At 48.2% G+C, this 16,152-nt stretch overlaps 1 protein-coding gene across 1 annotated transcript in view; it reads right to left on the reverse strand.

Annotated features, from left to right (window-relative positions):
- PHF12 (PHD finger protein 12) overlaps positions 1–15,520 on the reverse strand; it is a 32,160-nt gene extending 16,640 nt beyond the window's left edge. Inside the window, exons 1-3 of the mRNA XM_066201832.1 lie at positions 15,237–15,520; positions 14,735–14,916; positions 536–608 (exon numbers count right to left, since the gene is read on the reverse strand). Of these exons, the coding sequence (XP_066057929.1) occupies positions 536–608; positions 14,735–14,916; positions 15,237–15,302 (321 nt within the window). The 5' untranslated portion in view covers positions 15,303–15,520. The remainder of the gene's footprint in view (positions 1–535; positions 609–14,734; positions 14,917–15,236) is intronic.
- Positions 15,521–16,152: the final 632 nt, after the last annotated feature.

Here is a 16,152-nt window from a genome sequence, read left to right on the forward strand (position 1 = left end):
CCCAATCATCTCCTTCCCATCCTGTTCAACAGCCCAGGAAATCATAACTCACTGTGATTTCACCCTCTGCTGATGTACAACTGCTGTGAAGTCACTCTTCTAAAAAACACATACTAACTAGAATCACAGCCCTGATGGCAAAGCTGTATTAACGTGACTCCCGTTCTGCCTGTAGACAGCTCACCTCCTCGAGCACAGGAGCCATTCCCATCTCCTCTGTGCCTCAGCTCTCCCTCATTTCCAGAAATGGAGGGAAGGAAAACAGTTTAAAAGGCACAGATTGATAGGAAGGTATCAGGCACTTCAGTTTTACCTCCTAGTAGTGAGGTTAAAATACCATGAGGGTCTCACCAAGACCCCTCAGGTTTCTTTAAGCCCTTTCCTAACAAAGCCCTTTGCAAACGTGAGCACAAAGAAGCAGCTCTGGTTGTCTAAGTATGCACGAAGGGAGAGGCAGGTATAAACCACAGGATTCAGGTTTCAGATGGCCAGTTGGAAGGGCAGGGAATGTGTCTGCTGTTTTGAGAGGCTTTACCTTGCGGCGCACGGTGCAGCGGTGGCACATCCACTCCCCCGGAGGCAGCATCTCCTCGCTGAGCGGAGGGTTGCTACAAGAGAAACACAAAGCAAAGCTTTACTGTTATTTACTGTCATTTCTGGAACTCTTCTCACGTACACAGCCAGAGTCAGGGCAGCTCTGCAGTTCCACTCCCAGGCACTTCCTTTTATTTATGGTGAAGCTCCCTGGATTCGCTCTCCCATACATCCACTTAGCCAGACACCTCCAAGAAGCCAGCCTTCCATGACACCCATCTCAGCTCTACGGTTTCAGAGCACTCTCAGACTTGAACAGCAAAGATAAATGGAAGATTCACTGGTGTGCCACACACATACCTACCCCCACAACACCACACCTCCTTAAATAACTTGATTACTCCATGTGAGACCACACAGATTCCCATGCAGCAAGCACAGTCAGACATCCAGGCATTTCCAGCCCTTGGATTTGCAGTGAGTCCAACTGAACGAGCTGCCATGAGGTCTACCCACCACCTCCCATGTACTCCATCCCTGGGCACATTTACTTAATGGTGGAAACCACCTCCTATCTTAAGACAACCCAAATACTCCTAAAAGTGTCACCATATACAGCTTGCCTTGGCTACGAAGCACAGGATACATCCTACTCACATGGATCTGCACTTACTATAAAAGCTGTATCACAGTGAAATGACATTCTCATTTTGATGCTAGAAATAAACCAAAGTAAATTAGATGAAGGAGTAAGGAGGACTATTTTGAGAAACACTTTTCCTCAGTAAAAGGCAGAGCAGCATATGTTAGATGATACACTTTCCTTACAGATCCTACTACTAACTCAAGTACTTTCCAACACCTCTTTATCATTAAGATTTGTTATTTGAGCAAACTGCTGACTGTGGCAGGGAAAAATGTACCTGCTGGCAAAACCCAGCCATTTACCATGCAGTGTGGCTTAAGATAATACTTTAAAAGTTCTGACTTTTGCTGGAGGCAGCTCTTAGCAAGTCTGCTCTCTTGTGCTGAACACACAGATGCACTACGCAGGATCTGGAAGCTCCATTTCCCACCGAGCGGGAAACGGATTTCAAGGATCCACTGGGACTGACTGGGTTACAAGGGGATCAAGAAGTACAGTAGCTTATAAGACTGGCCCAAGAAAGCCACACAAGCATGGGAATCTAGATCGTGGTTCACAGGAGGAGTCTCTATACTGTTTGTTGCACCTACAAATATCAAACCAAATCACAGTTAAGCTTTCCAGACTCCAGCCCTGACAAGCCAGGGAGGATAAGATGCATACTTGCTGGCCAGGAAGAGCTGTGCTTTGCAGCAAAGGGAGAGGCTGTCTTCCTCGAGAATCTTGCTCCTAGCACAGGGAAATGGCACAGGATCCCAGCCCAGGCTCCCAAGCCTGGACTGTGAAAACAAACACACTTCCTTTGTTTAAACAGAGTCCTGGCAAGCCTTGCCCTGAGCTCGCCTGTGTGCCAGCGACAGCCTCTGCAGGTACTGCAGCCATCCGGGGTCACGCTCCCTCTTGCAACACTGTGCCTGGAAAACTGAAGAAAGAACACAGCAAGAACCAAGCTGGTAATAACCTCAGCATTTCTGGTGTCAGGCTCAGGGGAATTCAGTAGAGCCAACACATCTGGCAGCCATTTTGAGGAGGAGAGCGGGGTTTCAGAGGCCTCCGTGTTCCAGGCGCTCCAGAAACGCAGCGCTCTGCATATATGCACTGACATACCTGCAGCTTATGTTTCTCATTTCCTGGAGGGCTTGGATGAACAAGAGATCAGGCTCTAGATGAGAGCACCAAAGCCTCCACTACTGGCTACTTCACCTCAAACGCTTGGATGAAGCAGTAACTCCCTGCCCCAAACTAATCTTTTGCTAACAGAAGTAGGAAGGGGGGTGGAAGGGGTAGAGTAACAAATGATCCCTGTGTGCTTGCTGCAGCATGAATCCATGCTGAATCCTAAGGTGCATCCTGCAATAGCTCAGGTTTTACTCTTGCTAGAAAACGAGCTCTTAGATCTGCATCTACAGCAAGCACAGATTCATCTGGCCCATTCCCCTCTCCCCTCCCAACACCCCAGGGCAAAAAAACCACAGACTTTGATTTGTTCCTAGTGAAATTTCACCCTCTGAAGCTCCCGACGAGCGTGCCTGAACTGCTGGGAACACGTCTGCCCCATTTCGACGTGCGGCGTGCCAGGGATCCACGCGCTGCCAGATGCCTCTGGTTATTTGTTTTAACTGTTACCTCAATCTTACGCATTTTACAATGAAACAATTAATACCATGGTGAACCTTGAGAGACGCCTGGAAGAGTCAGAACAGGTTTCTTCTGCAAGTGTGTATGTTATTTTCCCTTTTGCTGGGTTTGAACCATGAAATACTACATCCACTGTACTATTAAAGAAGCGTTTTAATGAATGCTGCTACCCGAAGGCCTGTGGAAGGAGGGGGAAAGATTCGTTTCAGAGCAGCAGAAAGGTTTTAGTGCTCAGACAAGCCTCCTGAGGTTTTCTGCTCACTGTCAGGGCCTAGCTGCAATGGCAAGTGTATTAAAAGACTGATTCTGCCTCTCCTGGTTAATGAACTGTTCATCAAGGCAGCTCACCATGCTAACAAAGACTGATGAAGGCTGCTCCTGCACTGCTGGCCTCGCAGCAAGCAGAGAGCATTGCCTGGGTCTCAGCAGAAAGCCAGGGAAGCGCTAAAGAATGCTGTTTTAATTGACTAGGTATGACCACATTCTTCAACCTTTTACTGTAAGCATAAAAGAAACAGATTTTTAAATCTGAGCAAGACACTTGATCTTCATAAGCAAGGTAAGAATTAGCACTTTGGCAGGAGCACCATGGCCCTTTTCTCCCTATCTTTCATGGGTTCATTAGCATGCACAGCTCCAGCCGCCAGTGTTTGCTGCCAACAGGACCTGGAATTGTACAGCTCCCACTTTATCTTCGGTTACAACACATCTCCTTTCAACTTCACACCAGTCAGTTGCGCTTTTCAGTACAATTTCACTAACCCTTCATTTCAGAAAGTTTCCCCTTCTGTCATTACAGACAAGAGTGGTGGCCTCTGCTGTTTACCTGGGGGGTTTGGCGTGACCCAAATCAAACCTGCCTAGCAGAATGTGTTTCTGTGTTTAAGACAAAGACAGCTCTGAAAAACACAGGCTCAGTTAAAAATACCTGGAAGACTAACTCATACAAAGCCTCTGAAAATTAAAGGAGATGTTTATCACTGCCTAGTCAAAAACCACTACACTGACTACAAAGTCACTTGCCATATAATATCTGTCTCATGGCTTTTTCTGAAAAAGTTAAGTATCTCCTGAAATTCTTATCAGGTGTATTGTCAAGCATTGTTCTGCCATGGCCAGAACACAATGCTCTATCCCTTAAATAAAACTTAAATGGCTATGACAAAATAAAAAAATCTTCAAGAGCATATTAGGAGTTTTTATCAAGCAAACAATAGCATGAAGGCACTTAACTTTTCAATTTCACACTCTGGGGCTCTCATACATCAGAAGCCTGTTGTCAAGTCTAAATCCCGTAATTACTCCTCACTTTGCTGACCTCAATAAATAGGTAAACAAGTGCTCCAAGGAATAGCACCTTCTCCAATACTAACTGGGCGGCAGCTCTCAAAGGAACCAGTTATAAGCAGACCTGAGGTTATTTACACACTGCATTCCTGGCCATCTTGCGTCAAAGGCACGTTGACACTACTTTTGGACCCACCAGGATACAGCCAGCTACCAGCTGGGATAATGGTGGCAGGAAAACAAACCACTGCCTGGTGAAGCTTTCTTCAATAACTTGTCTTTCACGTCAGTTGTTTGCAACAATCAGACTTAAATATTTTTTTTCTGTGTGGAGGAAAAATAGTAACACCATGAAAAAATGTAGGCAAACACATTTTTTCCTTCTCAGGAAACTTAATGAACTGACCAAGACTCAATGACAGGATGATAATGAAGGATGCTAGATATGTTTGCCAGATAAGGGAAGAAAGCTTTCGGCTCTTCTGTGGGACTGCTATTTATCCCTACGATGGATAGAGCTACAGCTGTTCTACCAGCTTCATAAAGAACAAGGCTCCCTGGCTTCCTACAGCAGGGCCTCAATGGCAGCTAAAACAAACCAGGAAACCAACCTCACTGTCAAGGCATTACAAGAGCCCCATTGAGAAACAGGGAAAGTTGCATCGTTTACAAATTCAGCTTTTTGGAACATTTTTACTGCGTCCAAGTTATACACTTCTGCTCACAGCTGCTCCCAAACCCGGCTGGAGGAGGACACCTGGAGCCTCTACCTTAGACAGAATAAAACCACACCAAACAAGCCAACAGCTGCAGCCTGCGGTGAGTTCCTCCTCACTGCAACTCCCTTACCTTCCTTTTTTACTCCTTCATCAACACAAAGCTTCTGAAGACAAAGTCAGATTTCAATTACCTTAGAGGTGGTCATTAGGAAAACTAACAGCTCCCTCCTCTCCTCCACTGTTATTCCTCAAATTATTCAACGAAGTCTCCAAGTTCTGCTCATTAACATGGATAAATTGTGACACTCAGCTGTACAAGAAAAATCTTCCTGAAAAAGCCAAAGATTTCTCAAGCACCAATGCAGAGACCACAGAACTTCATATAAGCCCAGCATAATTTTTGCCCTTTATAGACCTCTAAGCAGGACCTGATCACATTAAAACTAACAGTTTCAGCAACTTTCTGGCCACATTGTTTACAAGTTACACCTGTTTTAAGCCAGCAGCACAATTCTCATTAACTACAGAGCATCACCCACTACACTTCTACCTGTGGTGCAACAGCTCCTGAGGGAACCTGTGAAAGAAGCTTGGCAGCAGGAACATAGCTTTGTTTACACTGAAGTGTAAGTCTTGAGCATGGACATAAGTTCTAAATTAGTAACATCTAGCAAGGACTCCTGGACACCACCAAACAGGTCAGGACATGATTATTTTGGCTGCCACTACGCAAGGAAGGGAACCAAAATGACCATTTCACAGGTCACCAATTATCCCATCATCTGGAATGCTGCTGCATCTGCTTAGTGTGCATCTTTCCAACAGCATGGCCAGAGCTGGAAATAAGGGTTCAGCAACAGACAGAAAACAGAAGCAGGATTAAAACACCATTACAGGGGCAGACAGCAAGGAAAAAGATGTATCCAAGGAAAAAATAAAGGGACACTACAGTATCTACATGATGCTACAAGAGTGGAGGAACATTTAACTCTTAAAGATTTAAGTAGCAGCATTACTGGGTATGCCAAAATTTCCTTCACCATGTGCTTATTTTTACCTCTAGACCTGCCAGTGTTCAGCATTTCAAGGGCTTGGCCAGCAATCCCAGCCTCTGGCAGCAGCAATACGGTGCTCCTAAGAACTAGGTACCATTTCATAAGGGTATCATAAATTTTGTGAGTATTCTGTGAATTTCAACGCCAATTAACTTATTTACTTCAATCCTTCATCAAACCACTGCTGCTACTCCCATCCTGGGAAGAGAACCTCATGGAAGCAGGTGTTTATCTCCCCCCTGCCTTCACTGGGCATCCTGCCTCCTCCCTGTGCTCTCATGCACAGGCAATCCTGAGGTTCACGGGGAACCAGGGAAGTTTCCTCCAAGGCACGAGGTAGAACTTTTTTGCCATCAACCTGACAAGCAGGAGGGTCCAATAAACTGGATAAGCTGCATGTAAACATGTGATCACCTGATGTAATTAGTTACTTCTATTTATAGAAAGAACCTGGCCCACAGAGACCATTCCCTAGACAACCTGTTAGTTATTACTCTCGTTAATGTCCAGCTGACAAAAAATTAAAGGAAGTATTGTGTTTTAAGATATCAAATTTCCATACATAGGTAAACATATACATATAAAAAAATAAATATGCATTAAAAAGGGTATAATACCACCAGAACCGCAGTGAGGCTTTTTGATTATTATTTTTTAATTAGTTTGACTGGTTATGAACTCTGATATTTGAGACATATTTGCCTAGGGAACCATCCAGCTTTGTATTTATAAGCCGAAACCATGGAATTCGATAGGAAGAATTGTTGACTTTGAAAAATGTGGGTCAGACACAGAAATTCAGACATTTTGCACATCCTGACTCCTGTTTCTTTCGCAGGCATCACTCATGCCTGTGCTGCAGACAATAGTAACAATAGCCTGAATTCAATGTCCAGGTTCACTATTAAGTGTTCAGGTCTTTATAGCATCATCTTCTTAACAGATTAGAAGTCATCTTCTCAAAGCAGGATGACACATAGGGCAGCATCAGGGAAAAGAAAGGAGGCTGAGGAACAACACAGCCCTGGTGAGAATCACTTCATCCAATTCTGTCTTTAAAGAACAATAAATGAAGAGACATCTCTGGTGGGAAAAAAAATAATCAAAACACAGGTCTGAGAGGTTTCTGAGAAGTGAACATATTCAGCCCCAGCCATACTGAACGTGTTCAAAGGAGACAGGGGTGAAAGGACAGCAGCAATAAGGTGGAAAAAAGGAAAGCAGCACATCAGAAGAGGATGAAGGGCATACCCATAAAAGCAAAAGCATGAATTTGTCTTCACACAGGCACAAGTGAAGTGTAATTCTGACATCTACATGTGGACTAGGCTTTCCCAAGAACACTGGGGAAGAGAGAAAAAAGAGCAGAGACAGAAATATCCACCTAAAAAAAACCCAAAAAAACCCCAACGAAAAACCAAAACCTTAGAGCAGGGCATACATTCTTTTCTGCCTTTTCCAGATCACCTTCATATCTTGCTCCTGTTGCTATTCTAGATGGAGATCACTGGGAAGTTCACATGATGCCATGCCCAAAGTCATAGGCTGTACAGGCAGGTGTTTCACACCAATCACTAGTGCTTGCCAGAAATTCAGCATGGGGTTTTCAGCCTGCTAAATTGTATCCTCAGGCCAGTGCTTTCTGCAGGGTTCAAAGTCGGTAATCTCCAGCTCCATCTAGTTTGCTTCCAGTGATCGTGCAGAGCAGACGTCAGCAGAAATGGGTTAGAGTTGGGTTCAGGCACTTGATTCCCCCCAGCTGGCTGAGATGCTCTTTGCCTTTTGTGCTCAAGATCTGATACACGAACAGGAAGAATGATTTATACAACTTTTTTTTTTTTTTTTTCTTTCCCCCCTTCATTTTTGGCTACAGGGAACATTTACTCCATACCCTAAAAAGGTATGTGATTGCATTACAACTGGTATCTGTCAACCCCTTTATTAAAGGGAAGCTACAACACTATTTTTACTCAGCTTACGGAGTTACTGGATACTGCAGTGCTCCTTCGAGGAAGCTGGGCAGACATCTAGCGAGCAGTGGAGCTGGAGACAGCACAAATCGATTACTATAAGAAGGAAAAGCCAGCTCTAACAATCTGTGTCACAAAAATCACAAGTCTAGCCAGTAACCTGACGTGGCAAGATGCTTTTTGCTTACACTCACTTCTTTCATACCCCCATAACAAAGCCATGTTATATCCCCAGATACATTTGCATTTTCACAAGTCCAAGAGAACTTCCTGACTGGATTAAAAAAAACAAAACGGGTACATCCTTCTCACATGATTTATATTCCAGCAGACAGCACTTCCTAAATATTCAGACTGTCACACAGGTTTTCATGGAGATACACCTCTTTCCTACTCTGGAAGTAACTGCTCCCTTTCTCCACAGCAGGTTCCTGCTATTTGCTACTGACTCGAGGATTAAGAAAGGCTGCAGAGCACAGGAAAAACTCAAGAACCTGACACGTACCAGTGAGTCAGTCTAGCAACAAAAGCAGTTTAACATCCACTGGTGTGGGTCGAAAACCGGAAGAATTTATGTCAGTGTTGAAAAACTGTTTCAGTATCTATGCCACAACTGAAATTTCAAATTGACTCTGTCTTACACAGAGAAACACAGGAGCCCTGCTCTCCTGCAGGTGTTCCTCACACCACCACAACAGCACCTACAACCCAAAAAAGGCCCTTTTGGTGGGGGGAATGCCTGTTTGGTCCCGATTCTTACTAAAAATACACAGTTCTGTCACTGACAACTGCACAGAGGCACTCCCCAGCCGGGGTGTCCTTCACAGCCGTGGTAAGAGAAGCACAGCCGGATGTCAGACATGCCGATTACCACTGCTTCCCTTTTACCACCCCACCTAAACAACACCGTGAAATGGAGAGAGAGAGAGAGAGAGAGGGAGGGAAGAATTATGAGCTTTATAAGATCTTGTGTAATAAACACAGTAGTCCCCCATTCCCAACTATCAGATCTGCTGGCGGCAGTACAATCTTAACAACACTGAGCTTGTATGTGATAAAAAGACATAAGGCAGCTAAAAGAAGGTGAATATATTTACAAGATAGTGCCAAGATCTCCATAACAAACAGTCATTAGCAGATTAGTATTATGAATCTAATCCAATTAAGAATTTCCTTTGCAAATGCCTGGAGGAGCTGGAATTCCTCTGGGAAGACCTTTCCATGTTGTGAAAGGCTCCCATGAGTCACGCCTGCAGGCTGACATACCAGGAAAGACCAGCTCTGGAGCAGCAGGAACAAAGCAGTGAACCCCACCTCGAAGCAAACCGCTGCAGCCTCCTGCTCCCGAGGAGTCAACTCAAAAATGGACCTCACAGCACCACAAAAAAAGACTCCTCAGTTCCACAAGTCGTGGTCAACATAAAACTGGCACTTTCCTAAGCCAAGGTACTAAACCAAGGAGAATTTTCCTTGTTCATAGTTTCCCACTGTGCCATTTTAAACAGCTTTGGAACAATGCGGGTGTTTGATGTAGCACCAGACCATGCAGCAGCCACGTCTAAAGGCAAAGCCTAAGTTAAGCAGTTAAACATCCCCCTCCTCGACTTGGAATTCTTGGCTTTAGAATCCCAAAGCCATGCTCCTACCACTCCACACTGATGTTGGGAACTTCAGCAGACACCCACGGGTCAATCCAAATCCCAATTCTTGCCCATAGTGCAAAATCTGCTCACCCTCAGTTTAACACGAGCAACATCCACACACACGGGTGACGGTGGTGGTTTGCAAGTTACCCAATCACGAGTTCATCAAATTCTTACTGCAAATCATTTGCTGAAGTCCATAGCAAATGACTTCAGATTTAGGCTGACCTTATCTGCCTTTGCACAGAAAGATTTAGGACAAAATAAGGAGAGTGAAAAATCTCATTGGTACAACTTTACTGAGCAGAGCTGCCAAGACTGATCATGTTACCACATCTGCAGGCGCACACGCAGTGACCCTCCGCTGCCAGAAACCCAGTCAGGGCAATCACTTCCTCCTGCCTCAGGATCCAGCCTAGCTTGGCCCCAGGGCTCCCAAAATATCAGAACCAGAGATACATAAAAACAAAAGTTGGGTTTCTTTTAAAAGCACATACTTAAACCAATATTGTTTTAACAAAGTATCGGCTAAGATGGATACATTTAAATGTTGGGAACAGAACAGCTTACTCTGACCTTCAATGTGCAATTACATGAACATTAAAGTAGGGGTTTGCCAGTCATTTACTGTAAAAAACCCCAAACAAACAAAGCCTCAGGATAAAAACTTTCTGCACTTAAAACTACAAACTCTTTTGAAGCTGTGATGTAATTCGATGTACTTAAATCCTGTTCCTAGCCACTATTAGGCAGGAAATTTGCCTCTCTAACACCTTCCTGATCATCCTGCTACTCCTTGCAGGAGGAGATGCCTCAGACCATTCTAAGATTCACCTGAACCACCGGAGGCAGCCCAAGATGACCATTAAGGGAGGGATTAACTGAGACAATAGACTGGCCATTGTTTTGCTCCCATCACAGGCTGCATATTCATGTAAAAACCCGAAGCTAGAACAAATGCCAAAGATAAAGCAGGGCATTTTAGACTGAATAAGGTGGGGAAAAGAGTTATCGATGTCCTACCAGCCAAACACAACTTTCTTCTATTCATTGTTAAAAGCACTAAAACAATGTGACTCATAGAAAATACCAAAACTCTACTTTAGCTTCCTCTGCTGCACTTTGCAGCTCTGTTACTTCTGTTCTTCGACACCAGCACTTGGGTGAAGACTGCCAAATCAGAGAGGAAATGAGCCAAACACTGCAAATATGAACATAAGGAGGTGTTGCAGAAAGTTTGGTGGACGCAGCAGGCCTCGGTACGGACACAACACACTTCTCCCAGCACAGCAGTGAGGAAGCTCAGCTACGAGGAGCCTTTTTGCTGGGCAGTGCCACAAAACTAGTCCTGTCATACATTACTTTACATAACTGGTCAGCTTTAAGGGACTGAGGTCACTCTGCCATGCCAGCAGAGCTGCACAGCCAGCGGCAGGAGATTTTACAAGAGGGACTTGAACCGCAGCATTCAGTGAGGTTTGTGCTTTTGGGCTCCTCCAACCAGAAACTCGGGCAGGGAGACTTTAAAAAAAAACAAAAAGAGAGAGAGAAAAAAAAAAAACAAACACAAAACTGTTCTGTGTTGGTTCTCCCTCCTGTTGTCACTCCCCTCCCCCAGCTTGTTAACTAAACTTTTCCTCTCCCGGGGATCTTTCTAATCCTTCATAATGAATTTGCAACATCAGTCACTTTGCAAACCCCTTTCAATGTGAATCAAGTTTACTACAAGCTCAAGAAAACACAGGGAATTCTAACAATCACATTGCCAGGAGGAGGATATAAATGGGAGAGAATAGAAGTAGCACTGGAAAATTGGTTTTCAATCACATAAAGAAGGAGTGTGCACCATCCCTGAGGGCCTGGGCTAAGGCAGAACATCAGGATGGAAATGCACTCTGCACTGTTACCCAAAGCAGCAAATTATGGGCAAACACCAGAACCAAACACCAACTTCAGAGCATGTCCTGTTTTCAAGAATTACTAGGGACCTAAAAAACCTCCCTCTGTAAATTCAAACACGAAGAGAGTCACCTGACTGTGATATTAATCCAAGTATGTTGAAACTAAGTATCTGGCAGAGATTTCACACTTTCCTGTATCCCTCCCACCAGGCCAGTTTGTCTGCAGCCAGGCTGGAATCCTCAGGACCCATGGCCTCTCAGAGCACCCAGAGCAGCTTTACACTGAACTAGTGACTCCAAAACAGAGCTGTGGAAAGAGCTGACACCCCAACAGATGAATTGGGAAGTCACTTCCACCCACGTTAATTCAGGAGAGCAGTCATTCCACAGTGTACCAACAAAACTTGTTATTTACCACCTCAGATGTGTAATACTATCGGGCTTGGAAAGTTTTGGGAGTTTTGGCCAAGTGCCTTCTGCTTCCTGCAGAGGACAACAGGTTTAAGTGCTGAACTGAAGTTAAGGCAAACTGTTGAAGTTTGAGGGTCACACACTTACCTAGCAAAGCCAACTTTCTCGCTACAGGCTTAAACAACTTGATACAGAAGAACCTTCTCTACACAGGAAGGAGCAATACGAGTTTCTGGGAAGCTCAGCTGGGTTTGTCTCCAGCTGACTGCATGACTTGTGCCAATCAGTCCCCTGAAAATCCTTTTCTTTTATAATATGGCCTCCCCCATACGGCTGTAATCAACTGATCACAAACCCTAGACCATTTAAAAGCTACTTTTTAATTTTTATTATGCTATACCGATAATAAATTCAACCTGGTACTAAAGCTCACAAGAAATATTCGGACAACAGGTAAACTGTCGACACAAATCAGTTAAGAATGTCCCAGCAGTGCTATTCAAGTGACTTAAACCAAGCCTTGCATTACAGCTGCTATTCTTTAAATAAAAAAAGAAAGCAGAAAGGAAGTTGCAAGTGCTGCCTTTACGCCTCAGTTTATATCCAGAACGGAAGTTTACTTTAAGCAAAATGCAGGAGGTAAAGGGAATACACGAAAACAAAACCTGAGGATCCCTTTGAGAGAACCTAGGTCACCTAAAGGCCATAGCCAAGGGTCCAACAAAGGTCTAGGAGGAAGGAGGCAGAACCAGGCCCAAGCTGGAGGCATTCACACAAAGCCTTTCCACACTGTGACCCCTCCCACAGCAGGGTCTGGGCTACTGTCAAAGGGATTGCTTGAGAAACCCCAGAAGAAGCAACAAATGGAGTGAGAGAGAGTATTTAGAATTGCTCTTTAATTTCTGCTCTAAAGAGTGACTAGGTTAGCCAAAGATACATATTTTTTTATGTAACATTTTTATATAAAATTTTTATACAATTCTAATACAACTAACTCAGGTACAGCAAAAGATTTACAGGTATCTGATTTACCTGGTTGCTTCCCACTCCCTAACTACAAAAACATCGTCAAATTAAGCCATGAAATTTAGGCATGCACAAAGTTGTCTCATTTATGGTGAGACTTAACTAGGATTCAGAGTCAACCAGGATGCTCTAGAGCCTCAGGCACAGCTCTTCCATTCCAAAATGTGAAGTTTTAGCCATCACTCCAGCCTCACTAAGAGAATGCTCAGGGATGTATTCGGCTGCATCCAAAAGCAACTACGCCCGGCAGAAGGAAAAAAAAACCACCCTCAAATTAAAGCTCATCAAGGACACTGGATGAAAAAGAATGATAATTACTATCCTCCTAGTAAATATTAGAGGATCTGCACTACCACCAGTAGCACTTCCTCAGGGTAGGAGGGATGATGTCATGGCTGCATGCTACAGCATTGTCGGGTTTGCCTGGCTACAGGCTGCTAACGGGACACTCCCTACAGAACTGTGGCCGCACACTCAGCTATCAGCAACCAGTTTAATAAGTGTTCTGAGACCCTCAATTAGCATAGAAATGCAGAATAGCCAGCAAGCAAATGAAAATCAGAAAAAGGCAAAAAAAAGAAGAGGGGGAAAAAAAAAAGGCAACAAGAGAGAGGGAAAAAAGCACAGAGGAGACAGCTGTAACAGGGTGGCAAACAAAGCTCCAAAGCATGAAAGAGAGAAAGGAATGTGGTTAAAAAATCTCCCCTAAGGAAGAATACTCTGTACTCCCAAGCTCCAGCTGTTTGACTTGCCCCGCTCCCTCCTCCACTCCATTATCCACTCTGGCTGTGCTAATTTAACACAAACCGCCCGCCTGTGTCAACTGTTGAAAGGGGGGATTTTGGCAAAGCAGCCTTGGATGCATCCAAGCTCCGGGTGCAGAAAAAGGAAAAAACTTCGGGGCACAAAGTTGAGGAGCTTTTGGCACGGTGTCGCTTTGTGCCAGGAGAGCTTGGGAAGCTGCGAGGGAAGGCAGCAAGAGCCCATCCTGCTGCAGCCTCCAGCACCTCCAGCTCTGCCACCGCTTCCCCACGCACCTCGATTCCCAGCCGGCAGCCAGATTTTCATGCAGAAAGCTCTGCCTTTATCAACAAAGCCACACAACTCCCATCAAGAGCACCCAACAGCAGACACCCCCACGGATGAGACAAGCAGGTCGGAAGAGCAAGGAGGAAGGGGGAAAAAAGGAGGGAAAGGAATAAACCCGGCCAACGTTAAAGTCTGGAGGCCTGGATTTCCACGGGGAAGGTATTTTCACGTTTAAGATACTGCGGGGAACGCTGCGAGGGTTTGGAAGTCATATATGCAGCCAAAATGGCGCTGAGAATAAAAATATAATTTAAAGGAAGGTCGCCATATTGTAAACAGTGAGGCAGGGAGACACAGAGACAGCAACCTCCATTATTCCCAGCAGCTGCAGCAGCACGGAAGCGCTGGGAACGTCAGGCCTGGTGCGGAGACGCCACCAGGGCTTCCCCCTCTCCAGCCAGGGCCCTCCGGAGGGTCCCCCCGAAGCCAGGCACCCTTGGAGAGGGAGTGAGATGGGGAAGTTTCCCGCTGGGGGGGGGCGGAAGGCTGGGCAGGGGCAGCTCCAAGGCAGCCAGGCCGCGCAGCCAGCGGCCTCGCTCCTCCTCCAGGCCTTTTCACCCGCTGCTCAGCACAAAAAGAAAGGAGGAGGGTGGACCCCCAACCCTCCAGAAAGCAGCCAGGGGAGGGTTCAGCTCGGCCGCTGTGCATTAGTCTCAGCAGGGATGGACCCGAGTGGGGTTTGCACCTCCTTTTTTATCCCTGTCTGCTCCAGCCGGCCCCACGTCCCCTCCCTCCCCGGGACCTAACGGGAAGCGGGAGCGGCCGGAGGGAAGGTGCTCTGGGCAGATCCGGAGGGAGAGAGCGCCAAGCCTTACCAGCACTGGAGGTGGAAAGCGGCGGGGCAGTGATCGCAGCACAGCAGATCCCCTCCTTCCTTGCAGCTATCACAGCTATCGTGGTTAGTGGCCCTGCCACTTCGCCTGGGCTCCTTCTCGGGCCTCCTGCTCTTCTTCTCCCCATCTTCGCTCTTGGGGGGAGCCAGGAGGGCCTGGATTTGCTGCACATGCACACACAGACAGAGCGGGCTCTGAGGGGCTGCACGGACCCTGACCCAGCGCCCTTCTCTCCGTGCCCGCCGAGGGGACAGCGGCCCCGGGCCCTCCGGGAGGGGATCGGGGGGGGGACAGAGCCCCGGCCGAGCCCGCCCCGCCCGCCCCGTGTCCGGCAGGGCCTCTCCGGGGGCCGGGCGAGCTGCCTCCGTCCCTCCGCACTTCCTTGTAAGGCCACGGGGCTCCGGGGTGGGGGGGGGTCCCTCGCCATCTTGCAGCCCCACTGCCTCCCCGGTCAGACCCCCCCCCGCCGCGTCCCGGGCCTCACCTCCATCAGCCCCCCGGAGGTGTCCAGGTCGTAGACGATCGTCTTGGTCTCCATCTTCTCCCACATTCATCCAGCCCAGGAGCGGCCCCGAGAGCCCCCCCCGGCGAGAGGGAGCGAGGCGGGGACGTGCGGCGGCCCCTCAGCGGCGGCTCCGCGTCGAGGCGGCGGGGGGGGGGGCGCGGCGCGGCGGGGGCGGGAGGGCGGCGGGGCCTATCCCACGGGCCGCTGCGGCTTGCGCGTCGTCCTCCTCCTCCTCCAGCCGTGCCCGGGGGCGGCCGCGGGGGGCCCGACGCCCGCTGCCATTGCCGCGCAGGGGGTGGGTGGGTGAGGGAGGGAGGGGGCGGCGGCCCCGCGCCCGCCGCGGCCGCTCACGCACCGCGCACGCCCCGCGCACAGGCGGCGCCGACGCTCCGGGCCCCGCGCGCAGGCGCACTCCGCGCCCCCGCCCCGCCCGCCGCGCGCGCATGCGCGCCCCGCGCCGCCGCCCGCGCGCGGACCTGGCGCGGCGGCGGCGGCGGCGGCGGGGGGGCGGCGGGACGCACGCGGAGTCATTGCGCCTGCGCGAAACGCCGCCCCGCGCTGTTCCGCCCCGCCCCTCCCCTGCACCGATTGGCTCCGCCCCTTCCCCGCCCTCTTCTCGCGCAGGCGCGTGGCGGCCGTCACGTTTCAGGGAGCGGGCGGGGTGGCGGGGACGTCAGTGACGTAAGGACGCGGGGCGGGGCGGCGGGGCACGCGCGCGTCGGCAGGGGGCGCGCGGCGCGCGGCGCGCCGGGGTGGCGGGAGCGCGGCCTCTGTTTGTGACGTCAACAGGCACAGACCACGACTCTTAAAGCAGCAGTGCCCCTCTGACAGCACGGGAGGGCAGGGCGTGGGGGTCGGGATCGGGGTCGCGATGGCTGTGAGGTGGGCTCGAGGT

Source organism: Chamaea fasciata, unplaced genomic scaffold (genome assembly GCF_029207755.1).
Source record: "Chamaea fasciata isolate MVZ Bird 193981 ecotype frontalis unplaced genomic scaffold, bChaFas1.0.hap1 SCAF_21, whole genome shotgun sequence".
NCBI lineage: Eukaryota > Metazoa > Chordata > Aves > Passeriformes > Sylviidae > Chamaea > Chamaea fasciata.